The sequence below is a fragment of the Hypomesus transpacificus genome, chromosome 7 (genome assembly GCF_021917145.1).
Source record: "Hypomesus transpacificus isolate Combined female chromosome 7, fHypTra1, whole genome shotgun sequence".
NCBI classification, from domain to species: Eukaryota; Metazoa; Chordata; class Actinopteri; order Osmeriformes; family Osmeridae; genus Hypomesus; species Hypomesus transpacificus.
In genome coordinates, this window is record NC_061066.1 from 3,354,044 (window position 1) to 3,378,438 (window position 24,395).

The window sequence follows — 24,395 nt, forward strand, 5'->3', positions numbered from 1 at the left end:
TGTCTGCTTGAGACAGGGTTAGGGTTACTAAAGTTAATGCATGTCTGCTTGAGACAGGTCCACTGTAAGCTGAAGTTGAATAAAGGGGTTCCACTCCCAGGGCACATGATAACCGAAACCAGCACTGTCTAGGCAATGAAAACAGCAAGCAGAAGATAGAATATTTATAATTCACTGTTGATCGTGCGGTAGTGGAGTGTGCGGTAGTGGAGTGTGCATCCGGCTACTATCTTTCCCGGGCTACATGTCATAACATTGCCAATGATCACATTGCAGGGGCCGTACTCAAGTTGGACAAAAATACATGGTAAAAGGAATCCAGTCCAGGGTGTCCCAGGCCCAGTGGATGAGAATGAGCATGAGGACAGCTACTGTGCTGGTTAGCAGACCAGAAGGCAGAGGTCAATATGGGTTTGGACGAGGCGGGTTGAAAGTGAGGAGTCATCTCTGATTGGATCAGGGGATGACTTGTAGATGGGGAGGGGGGGGCGGGTGCTTGTGGAGCTGAGGCGAGAGCGCCGGCGTTTTCTCGGCGTGGCGGTTTTGTGTTACGGAGGTGATGGGAGGGGCCTGTCGTTGGGAGAGGGGGGGGCTCCCGGGGCTTCTAATTCTGTGAGACGGGGAGAGGGGAGGGGGGGGGCGGGGGGGGGGGGGGGGGGGCGAGGTGAGCCAGAACTGGGGCCGTCGCACCTTCGTTGGGGTTGCACCACCGCCAGCCCTGCATCTGTCTGGCTCAGCCTGCAGGCAGGGCAGGCCTTTCCCCCCTGTCGTAGGTCCCAGCAGCTGCCGGACCTAAAAGTGATTCATAGTGTCAGGCCGAGACTACATCAAAGAGTGGGTGCTGCCTTGTGAAAGACAATGCGGTGATTTCCCTTTTGTGTTAAAGGGAGAGGGGTTCGGATTTGGGCACAGGGGAGAGAGGGGGCTCGGCAGTGAGAGGGGCTTCTGTACTTAAGGGGGTAGGGTTTCAACGCCAGCTATTTTGGAAGGGTTCATCTCACATGTACGGCGGAAGGGAAATGAGTTTGTTTCTTTGACGTCTCGAGGAAGAGTATTCTTAGCGTGATAGTCAAAGTTCATGTTGCGCCACATTTTGAGAGCGCAATGACAAATCAGGACTTGTTTATGAAGTCGGATGCACTGACTTAGAGGTTAAACGACGCATCATCTCTTCCTTTGCCAGGATATGGAAGCTTTTAATTATTGATATACTTAAGCTAATGTGCATTTAATGATTGATATACTTTATGAAATACAGCAGAATCTCTGAAAGGACGTTTTGATTCGTTAACATCTGCATGTAATCCTCTGTATTGTCTAATTCAGCAGAGCGGATATCCTTTGGTAGATGACGGAGGATGTGAGACGGTTTGACGAAAAGAGTGATGAGGTCTGAATAGTTTCTGAACAGCTCGGGCTACATTAAAGGTCATGCATTGTGCGTCTCAGTGAGTGGGTGTCTTATGACGTCGATTGATCGAGCGGTGGCACGCATCTCATGACGCCTCGCTTTCTGGAAGATTGAAAAGAACAGACGAATGCAATGCGTCTTAGTGTTAACAACTGAGCTGTTTGACACTGAAGATGGATTTACTGTAGGTATAGTCTGTTTCACAAAAGCCTTGTTTACCCAATCAATAAAGGCCTATTGAAGGCAACCATGAACGACTGCTGCCAAATAGTCTCAAAGGTAATTGCATTCTGGCTGATATTTTTAGCTTCTGATGTAAAAGAGGCAACAGGATCCAGGTGCTAGATATTATGTGGCCTTGCAGACCAACGTGATAAGTAACTAACAAGATAGGTGTTTTTATCTGATTTTGAAAGCATCTTGTGTTTCTTTTTTATGGTTCCCAGAGTATATTTTTTGGTTGTTCCAGTCCATTTGGAATGTGTGCATCATCTTCCCAATGTTCCTTTATCGCCGCTGACATTCCTTGCCCGAGACTCATCCGGTGTTGACACTGACTCTGTTACTGTGTTACAGCCTGCTGCCATTCCGGCAGGAGCTGGCACAGAGAGCAGCAGCTGTTCAGAACAATCCTACGAAGGAGTGACGGTGGTGGCGGTAGTGGGGCGGGGTGGGGGGAGGGAGGGAGGAGGGATAGGCACAGTGGCTGGCTGTGGTTCCAAACACAAGGGACTCTTAACTTCTTTCTTTTCTCTCTTTTTTTTCTTTCTTTCCTCGATTCGGCGTCCTCAGCTGTCAAGGGCCGGCCTTAGAGCAACTTCCTGGGTGACGGAAGGCCTGGGTGGTTGTGATGTCATGTGAAGGCACAATCCGAGCTTTGTATAAGTGCCTGCTTCCTCACTCGAAAACACACAACTGTGTCACACTCGCTTGTTGTTACACTGTCCTCCGTGTAACTGCTGTCAGGTCGTTTTTGTGACAGAGAAGATTGCCAAGTTGGCATTATTATGTTGTGGACAGGTTCCAGGGAGGTTTTGGTTACTGATCAAGAGGATTGTGTCTTTAGCCCTATAAAAGACTAGACAGATATGTGTATGGCCAGACTAGACTGGACGAGGCAAACATGATCGCAGTAGAGCCCCATTCAAATAGGTACATTTGTTCACACGGTAATTATTTCGAAAAAAACTGGGGGGAAACATGTTTTGTATAGGATATGTATATGATAAACCGAGTTGTAACCTGACTTCTCTCTTTTCTTACAGCCACAGCAAGTGGTCCAGAAAAAGCCTGCTCAGGTACGTGTTCCAATGATTGCATCTAACCCCCTTCACATCATGTACAATACAGCCTTCATTTGACAAGCCAGTCCATAACTCACTTGTTCGTTCTGCAATCAACACATGTAGCTACTGATCTTAAACTGTAAAATGTTGCAAAAGAATATTGACCAAAAACAAGCTTCACACTGGGCCAGTAGGATTGTCCATGTTTGTACGTGTGGTACTTTAACGAGCAAAGCCCAATTATGGATTCTTTACAATAACAGATCAAACCTATTCAGCTGTTGACTTGCGAGAGAGGGGTCACTCAGGGGAAGTGAAGAGGCTCAGGGTGTGTGTGGGGCACAGCAGCACCAGGGGTGGGTAGGGCAGTGTTTCAAGGTTCCTAAGACCCTGGGTGAATGAGGAGAGGGATTCATCACTGACTGAAGACCTGCATGGAAAATCCATCCATCCATCCATCCATCCATCCATCCATGCATGGGCAGTCATCACTGATGATGTAAATCTTACTCTGTTATGTGAGGAATCCCTGGCTTCCCCATTTTTCCACAAACGCCTTCACAGGTGGATTTGCAATTTGGTCGAACCGAATAGGTTCTAATTATTATTTTTATTTCTTCAAGATTGTAAGATTGAATTGGCAGTGTTTACATTGCGTTGGTGAGAACAGTGAGCATTTTAAGAGACTCCATTGTCACATTTGACAAAAAGGTAGAAGTTAACGCACCTGTTGTGCTTTTCCTGTGCCTGTAAACATCTATGGTATCCCTCGGTATCACAAGCTCACAGTGAAGCTGTTTATTCCTCAAAGAAAGCATCAAGCCAGATGGCAACAGTAAACACAACATGTGAACAGCTCTTGGATTCTGACAGTATTTCATAAAAACGGGTTTTCTTTGCATTTGCATTGCAAAAAACATGAATGATTTCTCAGGCCCTTAAGGGGGAAATTCCAAAAGGTAGCTTGTGTGCTTTTCGGTTCCCCTCGCACTACCATTCAAATTTCCCCCCGCCATGTTTGACTAGCGCCATTACAAACTGTTAACTTCTTACAGATAATTAAGTATTGTTGTGAATAGCATGCGAGAGCACTTAGATCAATGGGTGGACAAAGCCAAGTAGGTAATGAGTGAGCGAAAAGACATGGCGGTACAGAGGCTCCCCCCCCCCCCCCCCCCCCCTCTTTCCCCTCACACTCCAGAAATCCACACACCTCCCTCTGTTCGCTGGTGCGGACCACTTTTCGGTGTGAATGCATAACTGGGCTCTGATTTGTTGCTATGTGGGAACAGGGCTGAGGTGGCTTTGAGCCGCTGAGGGGCTCGGAGGCCCTGGGAGCTGCAACCCATAAAAATGTCACTGAGAGCTCCCACTTTGATAGGCTGTTTTAACTCAGCCCACAACCCCTCCCCCCCTTCGACTCCCCCCCAGACAAGTTCCACCACCACCATCATCACCCTCCCTGTACAAAATAAAATGGAACCCTCTTTCATGGCGAAGGGTCCGGGTTTGAGGAAGGGGGGGGTGGGGGGCATGTGGGACCCGGAAGCTACAAGCTGACCTCTCTACAGAGCCCAGGACCCTAATGAGGTTTGTGCTACTGCTAGTTACCAGTTTTCCCAGCCTCCTTCTTATTTACTTCAAAGGGGCAGGGGGAGGCATGCACACAGCCATGCACAATGAACCTGCGGCAGCCTCTTTAAATTACTATTGTTGTTTAACAATCTGCCCGTCTCTCCACTTCGGAGGCTCAGGCAAGCTGCGCTTAATGAACATAATGATGGCAGAAACGTTTTTCTTTTACAAATTCCCCAAGCTCAGTTTTTTTTGGCGTGTTTTTTTTTTTTACAACCCCTGAATTCCACCCTCGTGTTGGAACCTGAAGGAGGCAGTAGTGATCGTTGGTTTTATTACTAGGAAATCTGAAGTGTAGATCTCAGACCTGCATCTCCCAGTGCCATAAGGTAGTCAGAAGGAGCAGACCGGTGTCGGCTCAGAAGCACAGTTATGAAACCAAGCCGCAGTTATGAAAACATTATATAGAGATGGATCCTGAAGATATTTTCTCACTCTTGATAACTTGCAATATTCGCTTTCGAGAGACAACCACATAGTCCCACCCCGATGTAATGGTTGAAAGTATTTCAATTTCTTTTGGAATAACGTGGAGCCTTTTTTAATCGGGGGGGGGGGGGGGGGTGGGAATGGTCCATTATGATTAAAGCCTTTTTTTGTCTAGCCCCCCCCCCCTCTCTCTCCCTCGCCGCTCTCATTCGCCCATGTCACACATGGTAGCGTTTAGCTGGTCCTTCACAGCTGAAGTGTCTGCTGCACTAATGAATGGAGGTTGGGTCGTATAATGCAGACAAGCTTTCGGCGCGGACCTCGTCTGAATGGGTGCACCGCCACGGCCTGGGAAAGGAAGAGGGTTATAAATTGTGTCAGTTAGCCTCCCTGAATAAAATGAAGCCATGTGGAAAATGAAATCCATTTCATTCTGAAAAGCGAGTAGGGGTGTGTTTCCCCCCCCTCCCCTGTTTTCCACGGTGGTCATCCCGGTGGAGTCGGGAAAAGCCTGTTGTTTGTAGAGGCATCCTCTGGAATGGGATTAGGGAAGCTACAGTAAGTCATCACAGCACACAAGTATGCATGATAGGAAGACCGGGAATCTGTTAGGCCCCCCCCCCCCAATGTCACTCCATCCATGGACTACAGTACATTTAGCTTGTCGCCATCCAGTGTATCACAAAAAAACATCGCCCCCATTTGCTAATCTTGTGATGTTGTTACCCGAATGGTATTCAGTAAGTCGATCCAGCAGTTGACAACTTAATGCTCTTATATAGCACCGAAGCTCTGGATGTGAAAAGCTGCTCCGGGGATCCATAAGACATGGGTGAGATTTGAGAATAACTGCTCTGTTGAAGACGCGGAATGACACTGCCAACGTCTGTCTTGCAGGAAGAAGAAGAAGAGGAGGAGGTGGAGGAGTCGGAAGAGGATGACTAACCGACCGCAGCATAGAACCTCTACCTCATTCACCTGTCAGGTCTTTCCAAGGGAAAAGACTGCCTTGACCACTTATTTTTGGACTTTTATGGCCTTTCCACATATATTTCATTGGGTTTCATTTACGATCATTTCATCCTTGTACACGATGTTTTCGCCGTTTCGATACCGGGAACCACCCGTATTCCACATGGGCGTGAGCCCCCAAAAAGAAAAAAGGAAAGCTATGACACAGCACCGTTGTTGCGACAACACGTTTTTTCACACCGCTGTAAGCACAGAGGTGCAGTGGTTTAACACCCAGATAGTACAACTGCGGTTGATCCCTCCCAACCTAACCCTCATGATTGCCTGAGTCGACTGATTCTCCAGGCATCGACGGCGAAAAAAGCAACTTAAACAGTCTGGTTTTATTGTTCTAAGATTCACTACGAAGGGCTGCAGCTTCTATGTATCGGGCATAGGATCCAAAACAGATACAGTCACCCACACACCCCCTACCTGTCCACGCACATCCATTCACTACCCCACAAGTCCCATATAAGACCACCAAAGACAGGGAAACAGAAAGCTCTCGCCTCAGGTCATTGTTTTATCCATCAGGTCTTGTCGAGAATTGGCTTTTGGCATTGCTAAAGTCCAGATTTCAATTCAATTCAGTTGAGATTCGTGGGCTTTGCTATGATATAATTTCCCTAGTTTAGATTTGCTATGATATGAGTTTCACAGACAACCATTTGTAGATAACCATTATCAAATGTAAGCATTGCTTTTGACATTAGCAAGACTTTTATGGTGTTGAATCACCGGTATGAATCACCATGCATATGACAACTAAGCTTTAATGTTTGCTATTGTTCACCTCATATGATATAAGAATCTTATCAGAGGTAATATAAGATTGGTTTTACAATTCTCTTACAAATGTTGTACCTAATGTTCTGTTTTTTTTTCAATTAGGTGAATGATAGATAACAGGGGTAAAAAACACCCATTGATCAACTTGAATGTCCAGTTGATGCCTTAAGGAAGCATTTCAAGGACAGCTTTAACCCTAATGTGCTTAAAGCCAAATTGCCTGAGTTGTGGTAGGTTTCGAGTGATGTAATAACTGTATTTTATATAACAGTTGGATAGCATGACTGCTGGCTTCTCCTCCCTGTCTTTGGTGAACAAACAAACCAACCATTGTGGATGTAGAGATAATCACAACATATTTTATATCCTTATATATTATACAACCAATACTGTCACACTGCAGCAAACTACTGTATTCCACATTCGTATGGATGGCATCGGACTAGCCGACTCATTTGTTTGTACATAATTCTGTCATTTTGTGTCTTTTTTTTCTTCTTTTTCTTTTAAAACATAGCTTTAAATCATGAATCCCGTCATTGACCCTATTACAAAGGAAATACTGTATGTCACCTTGGTATGTCTTACAAAACAAACCTCAAGAACAAAACCACAAGAACAAACCACACTTTACCTCAGAATACACTTGATACCTGTACGGCAGTGTGAGATAGGAAGACTTGCCTCGCACTGGAACCCCAGGGATCCTCGTTTAAGGGATTCTAAGAATCATGATGACATGCAGGCACTTTTTCAGTCACTCATGCAATATCTCCTCACCATTTCAAACTACCTCTGATTTCTGCAACCAGCTAACCAGCTCATGAAATTCACGCTGCTGCACACAAGACAATGCATGGGGATAGCAGTGTGTACTGATGAGTAAAATGTCAATACCATATCTTATGAGTCATAACAATATTCTTGTCAAGGTGAAACAGCTATTTTCTGCAAATGTTTTGTGTGAATTGGGCAGGCAATTTCCTGAAATCAGTAGTCTGTTTAGTTTTTCCTATGTAATACTCAAACGCAGCTAAGGGAATAAGTACTGTTTTGTCTTCTTCACATTAACATTAGAGTGTATCTAACAATTGTAACAGAACACTTTCAATCTGTACAACTGGGACTCTTGTTAAAACAAAAAACGGTTAACTTGAATATATATTTTGTACTGATTTACTCAATGGTTTATTAAGGATCAAGTGCTTGTATGACACGACATGATATTATTACGAATGTTTTTTTGTTTGTTTTGTTTTTGCTCTGAATTGTAGATTAGTTTTTTTTCCTGAACTATGTACTAACTATATATGTACCTCAAACAGACTGATGAAAATGGACTAATAATCAATTGACAAATACCTACCTCCAGTCTTGAAAAGGAATTATTTTGCCGGGTTACTTTCATTATGATTTTTGATGATAATGTATGATGAAATGAAATCTTTATTAGGACTGCAAAAGATCCATACTCAAAAGTATTTTTGTAACAGTTTTCACTTCTGAACTAAGAACATTTAGATTTCACCCTGGGGAAGAAATAGTCTTGAAAAAATCTTGAAGACTTTCAGGTTTTGAAATAGATACATGTATGTTTGAGTTTTGTATATCGTATTCATGGGTTTGTTTTTTTTGAAAAATTAGTAGATATTGATATACTTGATTAGCTATTTTGTGTACTTTACACAAATGTGATTTTCTTTTCTTGTTGAATGGTTAAAACCAGATGTATGAGAAAAACTTCTTACGTAGTGATGGAATACACCATTTTCCGCTTCTCTCCATGGCAAACTTAACATGGTATCCTCAACTGGGCCTTAGTCAGCACCTCAGAGGGAGCTAGGTCTAAACTGTGAACATCATGCCCTCGCCATTCACACTAGTATGATGAGCTATTTTCACTTCAATGTATTTACCATACCAAGGTTTGCATCATTTTACTTTAAACATCTCACTGTATTTGCTACTATGGAGCCAGAGTGCTACGTCATTTTCATGTACTGAAACTGTCACAGGTATCTTCTCTTTTCCTGGATCCACCCATAACATGACATCATTTTCTTCTCATGGGAAATTTGACAAATTGCCAAAATAAGGTTTGTGTCTACCACATGGTTTGGAAAGTTTTGCATGTTTTCCGAGTGAATACCTATCAGTTGGGAGGGCCATAATCAAGTTATTTACCCAGATTCAATGGCTACATCACTTAAATACACAAAGAATGAGGACACCAGAAAATAAACTGAATGTTTACTCTGTCCTAGGTCTGTGTTAACGAGCTAAAACAATATAACAACATAACATTCACTCTATATTTGGTGCTTTCCTCAGAGCAGTAAAGCTGTTGATAACTGACAAAGTCACATCACTTTCCACCCCAATATCCAACTATAAAAAATAAATTAACTACACTGGTGGAAATAACTGCATACCTGTGTTAGCTGGCAAAGGCATGATGTAGCTTTGAAAGCATGGCTTTAAAACAGATGGCTTTCATGGCTGAGACCAACATAGCCACAGCATTTAAGTAAAGAACATAAAAAAGGGCAAAATGTTGTGGCGCACATAGCTGACACTTATCACTGAGGTAATAGTCATCTTGCATTTTGGGATCTTTATGAACTTTGAATTGTATTTCATAACCGTGTACTTGAGTTCAAAGGATAAACACCAGCCGATATTTGCATATTTGACCTCAATGTTGATATGAATGTGTGTGGAAGCCACTGTTGTTGTGCTTTTAGCTCTGGGAGTCTTAATGAAGTTCATCTTGTATCTTCATGATAACATGTTCTAGTACAATCGAATACACATTACTACCTCCAAAAGAGCCTCCTGTTACCTCATTCTCAAACTTAATATCTGCTTCAAATCCAGGTGGCCTAGAGAACAGGGAGAACATCTATACATTTTTATATATATAGTTTATTTTTGTGGGGGATGAATTTTATGAGACTGTTCTTCTCTGCCTCTCCACCGTCATTAGGTAAGACTGGACATTTAACTTTAAAAAATATATTTTCTTACATTATGCAATGTTGCGTAGTTATGTTAGCCGTGGGGTAGAGGTCTGGAGAGAAAATATAATCGTTTTCTCAATTGAACTCCTCCCTCTGTATAATTTCAAATACCCTCTACAGTATCTAACTTTTATTGCTTTCTCTACCCACCTAGTATTGCTGTCTTTGACTACACTTCAGATTGCTCGCTTGATAAAGCAAAAAAAAATATTTCTTTATAGATATTCACAGCCTTAATCAGCACAATAAAAATGTCATCTGTGAACTCTCTACTGTGTTGAGTTTCTAAAGTTCTTTTCATAACCATCTTTTTCATCATATATATAATCTACAGATTATAAATATAATGTATGGATTTCACATCAGTTACAGATCCATCCAGTTCTTTTTGTGTTGACAGAAATGTATGGAAAATACCAGAGAGTCATACATAAGTTGTGTACACAATCTTTATTTACTTTGCGAGAACATTACTCAACATGGATTACTGTACACGGCTATCACTTGGCATTTTCTAAGACAAAACACCATCACAGGCAGGGAAACTTTCCCTTGACATTTATTATTTCGAGGCCTGTTGAATCTTGTAGTGGCAAGACCTGGAAAAAGACGGATGTTTCATGTTAGTGAAAACACACACACACACTGACTACAATCAGTGTGTTTGAGGAACTGAAGGTTACAGGGGGGTGAGCGTGCGTCACTCAGAGTCTGCTGTTCTAAAGGGTCATCCCAGGGCATGAGTGACGAAGCAGGCCTTTCTGTCTATTTCAATTCCCTTCACAGAGGCTCAGGGTACAGTTTTTGATGGGATTAAGCATTTATAACCATTGTATTGTTTCTTCCTATTGTAACCCCCCCCCCTCCTCCTTCCTTGCCCCCACCCATCCCCACCCTCTATATTTTCAAGAGCACTCCTCCCCTCTGTAACATCTCTCTCTCCCTCCTGCCCCTTACTTCTTTTCTTGGGGGGAACTGGTTTGGGAGACGTGGCCACCTCAGAGCCCCTGCCCTTTGACCCCGACGGGGGTCTGCGAATCGCGGCCCGGTCCCACATCAAAGGCGTCCCGCGGCCTGTTCTCTGACAAGGCCCGTCACTCATCAGACAGCCCCCCTCTCATGCTCTGTTGTTAGTGCCAGCACACATCATAAAGCCTTGCACTAATTCCTCCCGATTGACCCTGAAGAGGAGGGGGGAGGCGGGGAGGGAGGAGAGTGGGGCCTCCCATTCGGAGTGGGGAGAGGGGAGTCCACCCAGCCTTAAGAAAGGGTCTTCTTCAGCTCCCCTTTGACTTATGTATATCGTTGGCATGGCCTAATCGCCCACCCCCTCTCCCATCTTACAGAATCTGAGAAAGGTTTGCATTGGAGGGAGGGGCTAGCTAGTTAAAAAATATACTGGCACATTGCAGTGAGTGGGACTTCTAATGACCGGTTGCAAAGGAATAGGCACCTGATGACAACCAACAAGTTGGACCAAAGAAACACGCTAAAACGACTCCAACCAAGTTAGGCTCACCTAACCAGTACAATTTGTTCTATTATTAGAGGATGTCTTCTGTTTTGGTACATTAAACAAATAGAGAGCTTCCATGATAGGCCAGAGGCTGTCCAGACCATGAGGACCATTGCACAGACACTCACAGGTTCTCACACGCAGCAGAAATATTGACAGTAACAATAAGCAGGATCTGCGACAGGCACTGCGTGATAAACCAAAGCTGTACAATGCCCCTGCTGTAAAAATACGCTATCCCTTCCAGCCACTTCCCCAAACTCTTGAGTAAATATTTAACCTAAATATCCCACTTTTTGTGTCAGGAAGTCCAACTTCCGGATATCCTCAGAGAAGACGGAACGGGACAATCACTCCCCTGGCCTCTGCTTGACTTCCCAGCCCATCCCAGGCTTGAGCTGCAGACCTGGAGGTGTTGCGGGTGACCTCACGTGATTTATTAGCAAAATAACTAATCTCGTTTACTGGCTCTCACTCTACAAAACCTACCTCATCAACTGTCCAGATACTTTAGGGTCCCTGCAACAGAACAAAAAACATAAGCTTTTTTTTTCTTTTTTTTCAAGAGAAAGTTAAACAACGCTTGAGTCAGAACATCGTCCATTATTCCAATGCGGACCACAAGTGTAAGGGTGACGGAGGGACAGTCATATAGCATCCTAAGTGAGGAAGTTATATGACAAGAGACCACTTCAGAAATTCCTCAATATGTTTTATGAACACTTCATCACATTCCGCAGACAGATCTACTTTGAGGTTTTTAGAAACATCTAGTCTGCTAAGATGATAAGGGGCCCCTTGACAAGTGTGAAATTGCATTTCCCATATCTATTTCGGATTTTTTTTTTTAAGGCCCTTTGTTGTCCTTCCATGCTGGGTCAGTGATCTCTGAGTGGTCTGCTCTCCTAAGTGTCTAAGAAATGCCAGGCTGCAGACGATGAGTGCTGTGTCTTGGTCCACACTGGGGCTGTTCACTTCCTGTAGACATGTGTTTGGATTGGGACGTCTGGGTGTCTGGCCTGGAGGAAGCCCAGAGCTCATCCGCATTGTCGTCGTCTCCCCCCCCCCCCCCACACTCTGTCAGGATGAGGTTAAGGTTACCCGTCTGTCTTCTGACTGGCTTATCACGCTTATCACAATCACACAGCCGTGGAAACACACTAGCAACGCACACACACACACTCGCACACGCGTTATAGGAGCATGCAGACGCACGTTCACACGCATGGTTCAATGTCCATGAATTTAAAAGATGGATCATGATCAGATCTATCCTGATGTAAAGAGAATATTTCACTGCTTCCCTTTCAACTTCCTCTCATCAGTCGCTCTGCTTCACTTCCACATCTCCACCCCCCAGCCTGCATCCTTCCTTTATGGTGGTAAGGGAAGTCTGACAAGTCACCTGACACAGATTGGAGTTTGACAATGAGTGGAATCATACCCATTCCAATGCAGACGCATAGTGGAAGTGGAATGAACTAGATAGCTCTACCATTTTCAAAACACTGTGCTGTTCTGTTGAGAAACAACAGAAATCTTCACGTGTTATGTGCAACACCTAAAGTCATATGAATATATTTCAAGGTAGTACAATGAGGTATATCAGAGCAATATTTCTTATAAAAAATATATATAAATATTTCTTAAAAAATATCAAATAAACAACAATGGCACACACAGTCCTGCAGAAGACCTCCAGGTAAATAAGGTGTCTCTCTGTCTCAACTCCACCCCATTTCCAATAACTTGATCCCCCGGCAAACTAAATGACCAGTTTACAAGTATGAGTCAGGTGACATGAGAGACTCTTTCCAGCCAGCTATCCTCCTCCTACGTACCAGAGAGTGGGCGGATGGCAGCATCTCCAGTTCCTACTCTGACTCAAACCCCACCGCATAAGCCTGGACTGGGTGAGTGTGGGCAGGGAGGTGTGGGAGTATGTGGGAGGGAGGTGTGTTTGTATGTGCGTTAGCCCATAATGACAGAGTGTCTGTCTGTAGACGACATGTTGTGAGACTGAAAAAGTGAATGAACCCCCCCCCCCCCCAACAAAACAGAAGAGAATGTGTACGAGTGTGGGTGCATACACTGCACGCATATGTGCAAGTGTACAGAGGGCGGGTGCGCGTAACACATGGTTAGCTTTGTATCTCTTTTGAGTGTTTATATTGTAACAGTGGGGCACTGAGTCATGCACAGAGCGCTGGCCGGCTGGCTGGCTGGCTGTCCCTTCCAAGGGTTGGGCCGGATGGTTGCTATGTGACTCAAAGTGCTGTCACCAGGCTAAGCTCCGCGTGCTGCGGCAAGATCCAGGCCAGGGGAACACAGTCATCGAGGAAAGATTTCCCCCTCGCTCGTCTCCGGCTCTGTGACTCATTTTGGTTTCAGTTTGCTTCCTTCCCTTCTCCTGTGCCCTCCCCTCCCCCCTCCTTCTTGGCTTTGTAAATGACCTCATTTTAATGAAGTACAGACTTAGTGGGTAGACGGAACCACATAGGCAGGAACCACCCTCTCCAGTTGGTGCATAAAACCACCTTTAAGTGGAGTAACTTGCACACCATTCACATTTCTTTTGGAATCATAGACAGGCTTGTTGGCTATTTACAGATGCCTCTGTAACTTGTCTCACATTGAGATGAGTCCCATGCATTTTTTTCATATTAATCTTTATTATGCAGCACCGGTCAAAAGTGTGTAGGCCACATGGGAAAATGTGTCCAAACTTTTGACTCGTACTGTATATAAATTATATAAAAATATTCACTTTTAGTTTGTGAGAAGAGTAGCCTACAACACTGAGAATGTCCAATTTTGAGGCTTCAATTTTCATGTAGGCAACAGATCTGAAAAGGATTGTGAAATTTTTGTGAGGAGGCCCACTGCATCAAATGAGAGTGAAACCTAATGCAGGATGCTGCTATCTTATCAAAGGTATCCCATGACAGAACATGAACAATGAAGCAAGACAAATGCAGAGATTTTGTAGACAACAAAATACTTCAATGCAAGATTATACAGAATTTCGAACAGTCATACGTGTAGCCTACATGTACACCACATTTTATGAGGGATGGGTATTATACTTGAGAAGCCACACGTGTAATTTGCAGTAGGCTATGTCATTCGAGTTGAGAAATTGTAAGGAGGCATTTTGATTTCGCTTCATCAAATTATTAGGCGACACGGCCTTTAAACAATTGGAGTTCAGTATGGCGGGCGCCATTTCGGTAGTCGGGCTTGTCGAATGTCGAATCAGGGTATCTTAATGAAGTACTCAATGTAAATCTTAAACCGATGGATTAACCTGTGCCGATATAAATAATAATAATAAAAGGTCAGCTTGCCGTTTAATGAGCAATTTCCCAATTTTTTACGACTAGCCTACCAGTTGACGGCAAATTATCTACCAATAACTTTTTTCTGATTCTTTGCAAAACAGGCTAAAGCAACAGATACTTGATATATACTCTACACGTAGCGTTCTTTGTTCTAAATTCAAAATATGCACAGTAAATTGATAATTTGGGGGGGAAAACCTAGTCTAGAAAAGTGCTCATTCCTCAATGAATGTTAAACTCGCTATTGTACTGGCATCTAGTGGATTGTTAAAGTACTGCGTATTACAAGTTGACATTCATTTGATATCATACCTGAACAAGAAATGTCTGTTACAGTTAGTACAGACAGTTTGTCTTTACAGTTGACATTCATTTACATTATATCCGGACAAAATGTCAGCCTTCTGGACACTGGCCAATTTATTTGAAATTACAGCTCTAGAAGAAATTAAGAGACGATGCACCTTGATACCCCAAAAGATGACTGAATTACAGTTGTTTGAACTTGGGCCAAATCTGACAACACTTGCCATAGAAGAAACTGCTTATTTTTTATATAGTGAACACTGAACATATCATGCACTTTGTGTGTAAAAGTTGAATTTTAATCAAATTGTGGGACTACATTGGACACTGTATAACATCCCATTCACATTGATCATTCAATACACTCACGCAAACAGTCTATCTAAACATGACATTGCCTGTGGCTCAGTTTGTTAGAATGTAGCATTTGTAAACCAGGTGCTTGTGGTTCAAATCCTGGTTTATGCAGAGAGTAAAATGTTTGCAGTTTGAAATGTGCTATTACGATTCCTTTGCAAGCAGTTAAGTCTAACCCTCTAGCATGTGAATTTTACAATATTTTGCAATTTGAGGAGGAATCCACCATTGGTGCCTGCAGCTATATATGATGTGTTTCAAACAATAGTCTCAGACATGTTCAAATATAAAGCCTATTAACGTTGGAGACCACACACCCTCCTGCTTTCCTTTTACACCACAGAACCCTCAACAGTGAAGGGAAAAGTACTGTAAAGGTAGAGCGACGTTCAGCAACCCTTGTTTTATATAGACTTTCACATAGACTATAAAACAATACAAGGCCTCCCAAACGTCTGCATAATATTGTGAAGGAGCTCCATGGAAACAGAGATGGTGGTGGAATGGTTTTGGCAGAGAAGCCAGTTCACAAGCCACAGTTCGCATGTGCCCCTGCATAGCTCTGGAATGCAACAATTACTAAAGCACGTAAAACTTCCCAGGGGTCAAATCTCACATGCTCGACAGCAGAGAGACAGCTCATCCAACCCCACACAACCTTAATAGTAAGAAGGAAATCCGACTTGACCAATGGATTTAAAGGGATTAAATGCTACCAAACTAGGTATAGTGCAATGTACATTAAAAGAAATAACATGATAAATAAAAACGGATATTTCTTGTCTTCGGGTTCCTGCTTTGTAGACCCTGTTCACTAAGATACTGCTTATTCCAGAACTGGGTTGGCATTGTGATACAAAATACATTTCTGTTGTGGCAAAAAAAAGCATTCATCCTTTAATACATCTTCAGGTCAATCCTTTTATCCAAAGTTTATTTGACCAGAACTGCTTCTGGGTGGTCTGGCACAAAGTGCTTGAAAGATACAATGTGTCCAAACTTGTTTAGTCTGTTATTTGGGCAGGGGTACACAAGTTATGTTGGAGGCTCTTTAAAAAGAATAATCCTTTTGGAATAAATGTGGTTTATGCTATACTTTTCAAAATATAACTGGTGGTTCATAAATGTACATATGCATAGGGTACATAAAACATATATTTTACATTTCTTTTTTTACATTTACATTTCAAACCTAAATCATAGCTTGATGACGCCCCTCTCAGAGCTTACTTGTGATTGGTCACTCGAGAGGGGCGGTGACAGTGGAGCGGAAGTGACAGTACAGTCGGGAAGAGGTCCCTAACCCTTAGCAAAGCAAGCCAGTACCAGGACACCAGCTTGGCACATAAATTTCGTCTACATTTACAAGTAACATTGTCCACTATGTCCGCAAGAAATCCGGGAATGGACCTCGGTAAGATAGGCTTGTTCGTCCCCCTAGACCAGGATAATGTAGACCATATTACCTAATTAGCACGTGGATATCTAGAAAGGTTGCTAGCAAGCTAGTTGTGAAGAGTCAGTAGCGAATGTAACTTGCTATGTAGCCTAATCGATGTTAAGTTATTCCCCTTTATAGTTTTTATTGGTATAACAGCTATGAATATTATTTTGTAGCATGTTTTTTTGTAACAAGAATGCATGGAGGTGAATATACCATACCACATTCACTTGTGCAATCGAAGTAAACAGTGTCACTTTGGATACTGTGTCTGTCGTCTGACACCTTGTTAATGTTTAGCCAAATAACTTGCTGAGCTTACATGCCACACTGGGCCATATCTTAAGTCTTAGATGTACGTACAGTCGAAACACTTAATAGATAAAGGACCCTAACCAACCTTCTTGCACCCTTCTGGTTAATTTGATGCACATGACTGCCCTAACAGTGTCATGTGACAACTACAGGAATCCTACTGACAGTTACTGCAGTAGGCTCAGTAGTGAGAAACACGTCACAAGCTGAACCGACAGTAGAAGCACATTCCCCAGGAAGTGGCCCTAAGGAAGTGCTGTCACTCTAACCTATTTCTATCCCTCTCTTTTCCTGGAAGACCATGAGTGGGTCTCCAAGGTGCGTGTGAATACCCAGGCTGTTCTGAAGAGAGCCCAGCAGATCCAAGGACATAAGCTGTCCAAAAAACAATGGCAGGTACTGGCAAACAGTCCCCCCCCCCCAAGTCTGTCAGTAAATAAGTAAACAAGATTCGGGAAGAAATACAGAATACTTCCACTGTAATTGGTTGTGAAACATCACCCTGTGTCTACCTTAGGCTGCGTGGTTGTTAAGGGCAGTGACGTGCATCGATCTAACGACCCTCGCCGGCGATGACACGCCGTCCAACGTCCACCGACTGTGCTTGAAAGCAACTCAGCCTGTCCGTCAGGACCTGCTAAGGAGCATGGACATGCACGACAAAGGTCCGTCCTCTTCTCGGTGGAGACCGGGTTAACAATTTGTGTGGCCATTCACGATCCTCTGTTGGAATAAAGTAACTGTCACACACTTTGGCCTGACACACAGCAGTGTTGTCCCCATTTGTTGAATTTTAAAACCCTATTTAACCACTAGAGGGTGGTATTGCCTTTTATTTAGCTTTACGAGCTATACTCCTCTGACACTTGGAACTGTTCTACTGTAACTGAAATGGAAATGTAATTCCGGTTTCAACTACAGGTGTGACAACTGCTGCAGTGTGTGTATACCCATCCCGCGTGGCAGACGCTGTCAAATCACTGAAAGCTGCCAATTCAAGCCTACCTGTTGCCTCAGGTACAGGACTGGTACAAGAATGTTGTTAGAAACCAGAGTTAACTCCGTTTGAAAATGTTACATCATGAAACCTCAAAGGTACAATATTTTCAGTTAAAATGATGGAGGTTTTTCCAGATATAAACTTGTTGTGAGGGCTGTTTAGCAACACAGACAGGTAGGTGCAACTCCCATTACAGCCCGTCGCCCTCCAGGAGGCGGGTCTTCCTGCTTAGCTTATTTTGTAAAACAACTGTCAATCAAACTCGAACTGGAGGAAAGCATGGAAGTTCAGACAAGAACAGGGAAAGCTGTTTCAAATTTTTGAATTGTATTTTATAAATGTGCCTAGTGCAGATTCAAAGGAGTGTCTCAGCAGATCTGTCCATATGTATCCTTATTAAGCTACCCCGGTTTTTGAATCAAATTTCTTAGTCAACAAAAGACATACTAATCTACTCTAACCTTCCTCTACCTACTATCCTTTTCTCCAAGTTGCTACTGGTTTCCCTGCCGGCCAAACGCCTCTAAAGACCCGTCTGGAGGAGGTGCGCATGGCGGTGGAGGATGGCGCCATGGAGATTGACATTGTGATCAACAGGACCCTGGCTCTCACAGGACAGTGGCAAGGTATGTCATCTTCAGCTGTCAGGGAAACAGATAGGGGGCGTGTCTTTAGATACAGGAGCTTTGACAAGTGAATACTCCCCGGGAAACACCTCCGTGTTTGCTTTCATCTTTTATCCAAGGGTGACATTTTGTATGTAGCTCTGGGGAAACAGGAACAACATTGATGGCATACCACGTCGATGGCCTTCTTTGTTTGCGAGACGCACGTTTGTATGTGTGTGTGTGTCTGTGTTTCCCCTCTGCTCAGCTATGTACGATGAGATTCGTCAGTTCAGGGCAGCCTGTGGGGAAGCTCACATGAAGAGCATCCTGGCTATCGGAGAGCTGGGCACCTACACCAACGTCTACAAAGCCAGCCTGGTGGCCATGATGGCTGGTGAGTCGGACACTGTTGGAGTCTGATGGAGGTTTTTCCACTGTGTGCAACCATATTTGTTTACTATTATGATATATATATATTTTAACATGTTTCAGTTTTTAGATCTTAGCAAACTGTACCTGTATGTGGATGACTAGCAATCAACACGTTTTTCCAAAGAATACATGTAGTGTGTGGTGATGTGCAGAGTGCAGTGTGTGGTGATGTGCAGTGTGTGGTGATGTCCAGAGTGCAGTGTGTGATGATATCCAGAGTGCAGTGTGTGGTGATGTCCAGAGTGCAGTGTGTGGTGATGTCCAGAGTGCAGTGTGTGGTGATGTGCAGTGTGTGGTGATGTCCAGAGTGCAGTGTGTGGTGATGTGCAGTGTGTGGTGATGTCCAGAGTGCAGTGTGTGGTGATGTGCAGTGTGTGGTGATGTCCAGAGTGCAGTGTGTGGTGATGTGCAGTGTGTGGTGATGTCCAGAGTGCAGTGTGTGGTGATGTCCAGAGTGCAGTGTGTGGTGATGTCCAGAGTGCAGTGTGTGGTGATGTGCAGTGTGTGGTGATGTGCAGAGTGCAGTGTGTGGTGATGTGCAGTGTGTGGTGATGTCCAGAGTGCAGTGTGTGGTGATGTGCAGTGTGTAGTGATGTCCAGAGTGCAGTGTGGTGATGTCCAGAGTGCAGAGTGTGGTGATGTCCAGAGTGCAGTGTGTGGTGATGTCCAGAGTGCAGTGTGTGGTGATGTCCAGAGTGCAGTGTGTGGTGATGTCCAGTGTGCAGTGTGTGGTGATGTCCAGAGGGTGGGGCTGTTGCTTATGTTTTTTCCTCTTTCCTTTTGGTAATGTAGCCTGATTCAACTCTCTCCTCTTTCTCTCTCACGCACACACACACACAGCACACACAGACGCGCACACACTGTACGCTTAACTAGCCATCACAGAATAAGCCGATTACGCTTCCAAATTGTCAGCGGTCCCGATAGAGATCATTATTAAAATGCATTGCTTTTGTCGCCACACTGGCTCCTTAATCTCCCCTTGTTCCTATGAATTGCGTATGAGATTCCTGAAATTGAATGATAATTTCACCTATTAATCTCCGATGCCGGCTATTTTACTCCGCTCTCCCTCCTGCAGTATCCCCCTGCCCGCGCAAATGAATAGAGCTTCATTACCGCCACCCGCGTTTAATAACCGTTATCCATTATCTAGTAATTAACACTCCCCATAACGAATCTTAAGGATTATGCCAGTTTGAGGGAGAGTGGGAAAGAGAAAGTAGAGAGAGAGAGAGAGCAAAAAACTGACTGGAAAAATACATAGAACATGTCTTTAATGAACTGGAAAATGTTCATCTTGTTCTCATCGGTAATGAACAGTCATTATGCACCAGGGAGGCAGAAGGGGGCGATTTTTTACCAGGCCACAATTTGTGGTTCATCTATTAAAAGCGTCATTCCGTCTTCTATTTTTATCAAGAAAGCTGATAAAACATAATTGCTTCTGAAGGGAGGGGAAAGGGAAAAATGAAGCTTTTTATTGATGAACGGGCACACACCCTCTGTGAGCTGCCACGTGCAGCATATGCCCTCGTCTGGGCACTCCAGGCCACCGTAGTTCTGTCTCTCCTGGAGGGGCTCGTCCTCAACACCCTAAAACACACTCTACTGTATCTCTACTGTTATCTACTGTATCTCTACTGTTCTTCACTGTACAGCCTTTTTACCTGTCATCCAAATGTTCGCCAATCTGAAATTGAGCCTTCTCCCAATATCTGCTGTCTTGCGTTGCCTAGAATTCCTCCTGAGGGGTTGATAGGCCTTCTGGCCTTAGAGTGTGGTATGAGAGAGCACAACTCTCACGGTGCCTTAATAAAGGCAGTAAAACCCCCATGTTATTGAAAGTAACAAAACAGACCCCATGTTTCTTTCCAACCGACAGGATCAGACTTCATCAAGACTTCCACTGGGAAGGAGTCCGTCAATGCTACGTACCCCGTTGCCATAGTGATGGTTAGGGCCATCCGTGACTACTTCCTGCGCACAGGCCATAAGGTAAAGTCGAGGGAAAACGATGGTCTGATTCATACTGTGCATCTGGCCTTGGGTTGACACCACTCAGTGGAGAGAAGAGCAGCTATATGTGAAGAGCTGTTTAAAGAATTACATTCCCCCTCAGAGGTCAGCTGGGAATGGGAGGGAACATATCCCTGCAATTTCCTCTGAAAAGGACAGCGCAGCTAGAAGACTTAGACAGAGCCTGGTCTTTAAATAAGTTCTCAAGAGCCCTCATATGGAGTTTTACCCTGAGTAAAACTCAAATGTCGTGACTATCAAGGCGATGCATTTGTCAGCATATTTATTTTGTAGCAGTGAAATGAAATAATTACATATATATATATATATATATTAATGACATTAAAGGGAATATTATTTTCTAAGACATTATTTGTAAAAAAACAAACAAACATACAGAAATGTCCATCCTGACGTCCTTAGGTGGGCTTCAAGCCAGCGGGGGGGATCCGCACGGCGCAGGAGTCCCTGGTGTGGCTCACCCTGATGAAGGAGGAGCTGGGGGACGAGTGGCTCAGACCGCACCTCTTCCGCCTGGGGGCCAGCAGCCTGCTGGCCGACATCGAGAGGCAGGTGGGGACTGCTCACGACTGCATGCACGTAGACACAAACACACGGACACGCACGCACGGAGCTACAAGCTGAGAGGTGCCGGCGCACATATACACAGGGACGCAGACGCCGGTTCACATCGCACGCTCGCTCTTTTTCTTTTCTTTTTTAGGCACGCATTTACGAACATAAACCCTTTAGCGGAGAGAACACATGGAGGACCTTTTAGCACGAGCCTCATAATGTAGCCAATGATGACTAAAAGCACAGGCGCGGATGGGTAGATGGAGGGAAAAGTGGAAGGCATGGAAGGAAGTGGTTGTTTGAGGTGAACGTCAGTTACGGTTGTTAAAGTTTAGCACCGCACTTTCCTTGACTTTTGATTTCCTTAGCATTAGCATTAGTTGTGCCTTTGGTAAGATGTCGATAAATACATAATTATCATCCCTTATTTGCCGTCTGGTCTCTCTCTCTCCTCCGTCAGGTGTACCACTACGTGACTGGACGTTATGCAGCCTACCATGAGCTGCCCATGGCTTGAACCCGTCTCGGACAACATGACAACATCAACCTCCAACTCCTCAACCCAGCTCTCACTGTTCAGATGACAATGTTACACACACACCGAAACTGAGGCTTCAGAATTGCTACTGCAGGATTTGTGAAAGAATATGATCTTGTTTTATAGGAATGTGACCAAATTACGTGAAGGAAGGACAGTGGGTTGAATACATGCCTACATGTCGTTTTATTGTAATATTTCACTTAATGTTCTGTGCCTTGGCATGCTACACGTGAACCAGTGTAGCTTCAGTATGTCAGTTGTCATACAATCAAATGTGAATGAGTAAGTCCTTGATGACTAATAAAAAAGCGAATGACTAGAGAGAGATACGGATGTAGGGTTGTTTAAAGAATAATATATTATCAAAATAGAACAGTATTCAATGATACCCAATTCAGTTTTGTTTGATTTCAGTAATATATGTACAAAAATGCGTTTGGAAAGATACAGATCTTGCTAAAGGCTGATAATAAAAAAACAAGAGCCAAATCAGTGATGGTTAATCTGAATGCGTTGTATTTAGGGACTTATTTAATGGAAATAATGACTTTTGTTATGGTGCATGCATCCCACTTTATGCGCTCCACTTTACCCTGCTCATATATTTCAGCTAACATCCCCCAAGGCTTATGTACCCCTTATCGTGAACCAGATCTGCTGTGTTCTGACTGAATATTCATGGTGTGAATGATTTTCAGTGCTCCCACCTGTTCCCGGGACAGCAGTGGAATATGTTACTGGGCTTCCTTTGGTCTAATTTCATTAGCGAGAGGCCTCGCGAACAGAGCGGTGTCGGGGATTAATTAGGGGTTAAGTGAGTTTAAATGATGTGATTGAACAGCTCCCAAATTCGAGGCTTCATTTGAAGATGGAAAACTTTCTTCTCCTTTTCTTTTCTTCTTTAATTAAGATATCACAGGCCCTGACCTTGACTGGAACAGAGGATGGAGCAAGTGAATTAATTGTGGAATGGGATACGAGGCGTTGGAGGGACTGAGCAGGTTGAGTGGAAAACTTAGGAGGGGGTGAGAGGGGGTGAGAGGTAGAGTCAGGATAGATGGGCTGGGAATAAGAATCAGTGCTGGGTGAATTTATGCTAGTTAGGATTCTTTTTCCCCCACCGCAGAAGAGTAATCCCTTTGTACATGGATTCTCTGCAACTTGACTGAATGAATGACCTGTTCTAAATAATCGAATAAAAGCTTTTGTGTCAAGAGCACATGTCCATTATCTATGCTGGTTATGGTGGTTCGATGACAAGCAAGATTTCCTCTAACTGATTCCCTGGCAGGAGCCATAGCTTAAGTGGATTTGATGAAGTGGCCAGACATTAGTTACAGGTTGGAGCCACTATGGTGGAGAAAGAGTGCTTTCTCCTTTTAGTGTCAGGCATAGAGCGAAGGAGAGGTGGGAGTTAGAGTGATGAGGAGCCAGGACTCTTGACTGCTCCTCACCTTGCTAGGCTGTGATGGATTAGCTCCACTTACATAAAGGCATGTAGATCATCTCAAATCTAGACCATCGGGAGGCATCCGCTCTTCCTGATAAGACGGTGGAGGAATGGAGGCCGAACCCAGATTGATTCACCCGTCGGTCCTCCCAGAGAGCGAAGGAGAAGGGGGTGTGTGTGTGTGTGAGGGAGGGAAATACACAGGAAGAGAAGGAGATGCAGAGATAATCCCTCTAACTCAAGTGATCACCTATGGGCAAGGTTCAGTCAGATTTCAGGGTCATGCTAACGAGTTGCATAACATTTGGTTAAGGAACTGCACCTGATCGACGAACATCAGGGGTGACAGGAAGTTAAAAGCCAAAAGCCATATGGTATGTGAGGAACAGCAAACTATGCTTCAGAGGAGACTCACTGGTTAGTAAGGTGAGCTGAGTTGAAGTGAATTGGCTAGTCTGCTCATGCTGCTGAGCAGTGCACAATGAGCGGCTGGAAGGTAGGGCTACACCAACACACCCAAGCGAGGGCCGAATTTGTCAAAAGGCCGGAACGCCAGTCGCTCACAACTGACAAATCGGCTCGCTCAGATTGATTGGTTTTCTGTTGTTTTATTCATCAATGTTTTTTTTTCCCCCCTTACCCTTTTTTTTGGTTGTTGTTGCCTGGAGCCGATGTGAAAAACGACACACTGCCGGGCATGTGGGCCAGCAACGGAGTTTATGATGAGGGAGAAATGAACGGGCATGGGTGGTGTCAGTAATGCCTCGACGATCCATTATCAGACGGGATTCAAATTTGTCATGCCATTTGTGGGTCCATAACTTGTCTCAAAAGCAACACATTGTATGTGATTTTATAAATGACCAAGCAGCGAGCTGGTGTGTGTTCTGGCTCACGAGGCTTGGCTGA

The 24,395-nt window shown here is 44.1% G+C and overlaps 2 protein-coding genes across 2 annotated transcripts in view; both read left to right on the top strand.

The window, feature by feature from the left end:
* hmga2 (high mobility group AT-hook 2) overlaps nt 1-9,831 on the top strand; it is a 30,786-nt gene extending 20,955 nt beyond the window's left edge. Inside the window, exons 4-5 of the mRNA XM_047022825.1 lie at nt 2,677-2,709; nt 5,659-9,831. Of these exons, the coding sequence (XP_046878781.1) occupies nt 2,677-2,709; nt 5,659-5,706 (81 nt within the window). The 3' untranslated portion in view covers nt 5,707-9,831. The remainder of the gene's footprint in view (nt 1-2,676; nt 2,710-5,658) is intronic.
* A 6,534-nt stretch (nt 9,832-16,365) lies between these two features.
* dera (deoxyribose-phosphate aldolase (putative)) lies at nt 16,366-23,252 on the top strand. Its single transcript, XM_047023165.1, has 9 exons — nt 16,366-16,518; nt 17,159-17,256; nt 17,378-17,525; nt 17,782-17,877; nt 18,352-18,486; nt 18,734-18,862; nt 20,786-20,898; nt 21,343-21,492; nt 21,956-23,252. Exons 1-9 carry the CDS (start codon nt 16,488-16,490, stop codon nt 22,010-22,012), a joined length of 957 nt encoding a protein of 318 aa, XP_046879121.1. The 5' UTR covers nt 16,366-16,487; the 3' UTR covers nt 22,013-23,252.
* The last annotated feature ends 1,143 nt before the right edge of the window (nt 23,253-24,395 follow it).

Excerpts from the sequence above, each read along its gene's own strand:
- dera (XM_047023165.1), top strand. The coding sequence starts at position 16,488 with ATGTCCGCAAGAAATCCGGGAATGGACCTCG. Across the intron at positions 16,519-17,158 it reads AAATCCGGGAATGGACCTCG|ACCATGAGTGGGTCTCCAAG; the intron begins GTAAGATAGGCT and ends TTTTCCTGGAAG. Across the intron at positions 18,863-20,785 it reads CCTGGTGGCCATGATGGCTG|GATCAGACTTCATCAAGACT; the intron begins GTGAGTCGGACA and ends TCCAACCGACAG.